The 3,193-nt window shown below is 36.7% G+C and overlaps 1 protein-coding gene across 1 annotated transcript in view; it reads right to left on the bottom strand.

Moving 5' to 3' along the window:
- Positions 1-3,193, bottom strand: part of nol8 (nucleolar protein 8) — a gene marked incomplete at its 3' end in the record, with an annotated part of 9,150 nt that overhangs the window by 2,500 nt on the left and 3,457 nt on the right. The window contains exons 2-3 of the mRNA XM_015402580.1: positions 2,761-2,908; positions 849-911 (exon numbers count right to left, since the gene is read on the bottom strand). Coding sequence (XP_015258066.1) covers positions 849-911; positions 2,761-2,881 — 184 coding nt within the window. The remainder of the gene's footprint in view (positions 1-848; positions 912-2,760; positions 2,909-3,193) is intronic.

Here is a 3,193-nt window from a genome sequence, read left to right as displayed (position 1 = left end):
TCTGTAAGGGACAGACTCTCATGCTAGAGGTTGATGGTTCAAGACCTGTTTCTCCCTTTTGAAAGTTGCGATTAAACTTAATTATTTTGGCTGATGAGACTAATTTGCATTGTTTTGCCCAAGTAAAAATATAGATTGGGAAAACTAGGTCGGTTTAGTAAAAAGATTGGTTGAACACAACTTCCAACCTGATTAAACCCAAAAAACGTGGAAAAACTATCATGTTTGAATAAAACTGACTAACACCTTTCATTTTGCTCATCATTGCCCAATTTACACAAACACTTTCACTTTCTGCTTGAGTTTATTTCACTAAAATGGCAGAAAAAACTGTGCGCCTTAAATGATTGTTCTAAGAAATTTTACACAAAAAAAAAAAAAAACGTATAAAAATTTTATTATACACACCAACCATTAACAATTTCAAGGGAACTTAAAAGGGGAAAAAAAGAAAAACAATTGCAAAAAAAAAATCACAGATTTTATTACAAACTGTGGTTCTGCCCTCCACCAGTAAGTGGTGACATGTTCACATGAAGCCTCATGAACCGTGGGGATCGTTGAAGCAATTTGGCCAAACGGTTCAATGCCTCATGAGGCTTCATCTCACCATCACTACTAACAATGTAAAGGAAACACAAGAATGCTGTTCAGAGCAAACAAAGGACAACATGTTTACAGCAGACATATTTTTCCAAGGGCTTGAACTTTAAATATTTAAAAAAGGTCTTCAAGAACCAATAGGAACCGTCCTCTCAACTCACAGGATAACATTTGAGTTTTTTTTCCAAAGCTAAATATCAGCTGTTTCAGGCTCCAAATATTAATTCTAGAGTCTCTTTACTTACATTTCTTCAGGTCTGTGTCAGAAATGTTGACGTTGATGTAGGCAAAGGTTTTATAAGGAACGCCTGCAGAAAAAGAAATAATGACGTGATGAAAGGAGAGAATAGAAGGTTCTCTGGAAACAATGATGTATTTAAAGATGATTTTATTCTTAAATAATTATTACAATGTGATTCAGTTACTGATGAAGTTACAGAAATAAAGAAACTTTTCAGTACTGCTCAGGTTTCCCATAGTTTGGTTAACACCAAACTCATTAACTTTAAAGGAGTATGTGCAGCAGAATTTACCTGCTTCAAGTATCATCTGTAGCTACTTTTACATGGAGGCATGTAATCTGAATAATTGGACTAAAACCACGAGATGTAAACATTAGCAGTCAGACTATCCTGAGTGGATTCAGCAGGATCAGAATGGAAATGTAATTCTGACTGAGATGGAGAGTTTATGACGACTGAGAATCCAATCAGCAAGAAAACTAAAACGCTTGGTAGGATCAAATTATCCTGAAGGAGCTGAGATCAGAATATTCCAATCAGCATCTTTGTGTGATGTATTCTTTTCGGAGTGTCTGTTTCATGCATCCATTTTATCCATATAAAACGTACAATCTGATTTTTTTCCTTATATTTCAATTGGAAATGTTGTGCATTGGAGAAGCCAATAATTGATTTAAGTACCATGCAAATTCCTTGCTAAAAAATATGGGATGACATAGAGGATTTTGGATTGTAATTAATAGAAAAGAAAAGGGAATGTGCAGCCTTAATCCTTATTAATAATACTGATAGTTACATTCATATTCACAATGTTTAGTGATGCATGGTGAGATCAGGGGTTGCTGGGACTTTTAACCTCTGAAGCAAATGTGTTTCGAGCTTCATATTGGTCTCCAACCACTAACTAAAAATGAGGTTTTTTTAAATCCATGGACGAACACAATTGACAATTCACCAATTCACCTGTAAGCTGATCAGGAAGGCCAGCTCTGTGATTGGATGCTCTCTGGACTCAGTGCAGGAGGTGGGAAATAAAAGGATCCTAAGTAAATTAACATCTCTCTGGGATAGTGTCTCCCAGCCCATGCATGAAGCTGGTGCTGAACTGGAGAGCTCCTTCAGCGACAGCTTCATGCATGGGCCGGGAGACCATGCATGAAGCTGGTGCTGAACTCGAGAGCTCCTTCAGTGACAGACTGAAGGAGCTGCACCCTAAATGCACCAGGGAGCGTTATCACTGATCCTTCCTCCCAGCAGCTGGAAGACTCTAGAACCAACACTGTTCCCATCAACCTCAATAAGTTGTTACATTCATGCTGATTTTGGAAAGTTTCTATCTTAGTTAAATAACATGCTGCTGTCATTTTGCACATCTCTGATGTTGCTGCTATTTTCAAATATCCATCACTGTCCAAATGTCCATAGCTGGATATTAGTAATTTATTCTCCAGGTGCACAGTTTTATATTTTTAAAACACTTTACAGTATTTTATTGTTTATTTTTTAACTCCTCACTATTATGTTATTAAACATTTTTCTGAGGTCCACATTTGTGTGACCATTTTTTCTATAATCTTTTTGCTGCTGAAAATGTCCCCCATTGTGGGACAATACAGGGATTTTCTATTCTGTTATATTCTAATTGATTATATTCTATAACTTTCCGTGGACTGCATGTCCTATTACAAACACGTTAGCGACGTGAAGGCAACGCTAGAATCTGACTGATAAAAAAATGAAAGACAGGTTGACAGCTGTTACCCAAATTTAAATTTCAAAAACTTTTTTTCCAATTGGAAACCTGTGTATTCTATCTATTGTTTTCTGCTGTTTTGAATGATGACCTCCAGCAGATGGTTTTATTATGAAAGGATTTTAACTTCTTCTATAAGAAAAAAACAAATTTTTCCCTCACCCTCCTCATCCCTCCTGGTTCGTAGCTCCACGTCCAGCACCTCCCCGAACTTTCCAAAGCGATCCTTCAGATCCTTCTGGGTGACTGTGTGGTTCAACCCGCCGACGTAAAGCCGCCGCATTGCTTCAAATCCACTTAAACAAAGTCCCTGCAAAAACAGCAGCAGCCATCAGCATCCAAACATCTGCTTATGTGTGAAAAAAGAGGATTAGAAGAAAAGAACAAAGGTTGAAGGAGGTGTTTTTTTCATTACAGATAATAATTTCTGCTTTTAAAATGACACTTTAGGTTTTAACATTTCCACTCATCACTTCTTCAAAAAAAAAAAAACATGGCGAATAGTTTCTAAACTTTCTGTAAACAAATTTTACCGAGCTGGATTTGTCATCTTACATGATATTATATGAGGTTATATCTGGTGTTTATGAGGTTT

This window comes from Cyprinodon variegatus, unplaced genomic scaffold, assembly GCF_000732505.1.
Source record: "Cyprinodon variegatus isolate N-32 unplaced genomic scaffold, C_variegatus-1.0 Scaffold1371, whole genome shotgun sequence".
In the NCBI taxonomy this organism is placed as follows: domain Eukaryota; kingdom Metazoa; phylum Chordata; class Actinopteri; order Cyprinodontiformes; family Cyprinodontidae; genus Cyprinodon; species Cyprinodon variegatus.
The sequence above is the reverse complement of the archived record's forward strand: the minus strand, read 5'-3'. Positions and strand labels throughout refer to the sequence as shown.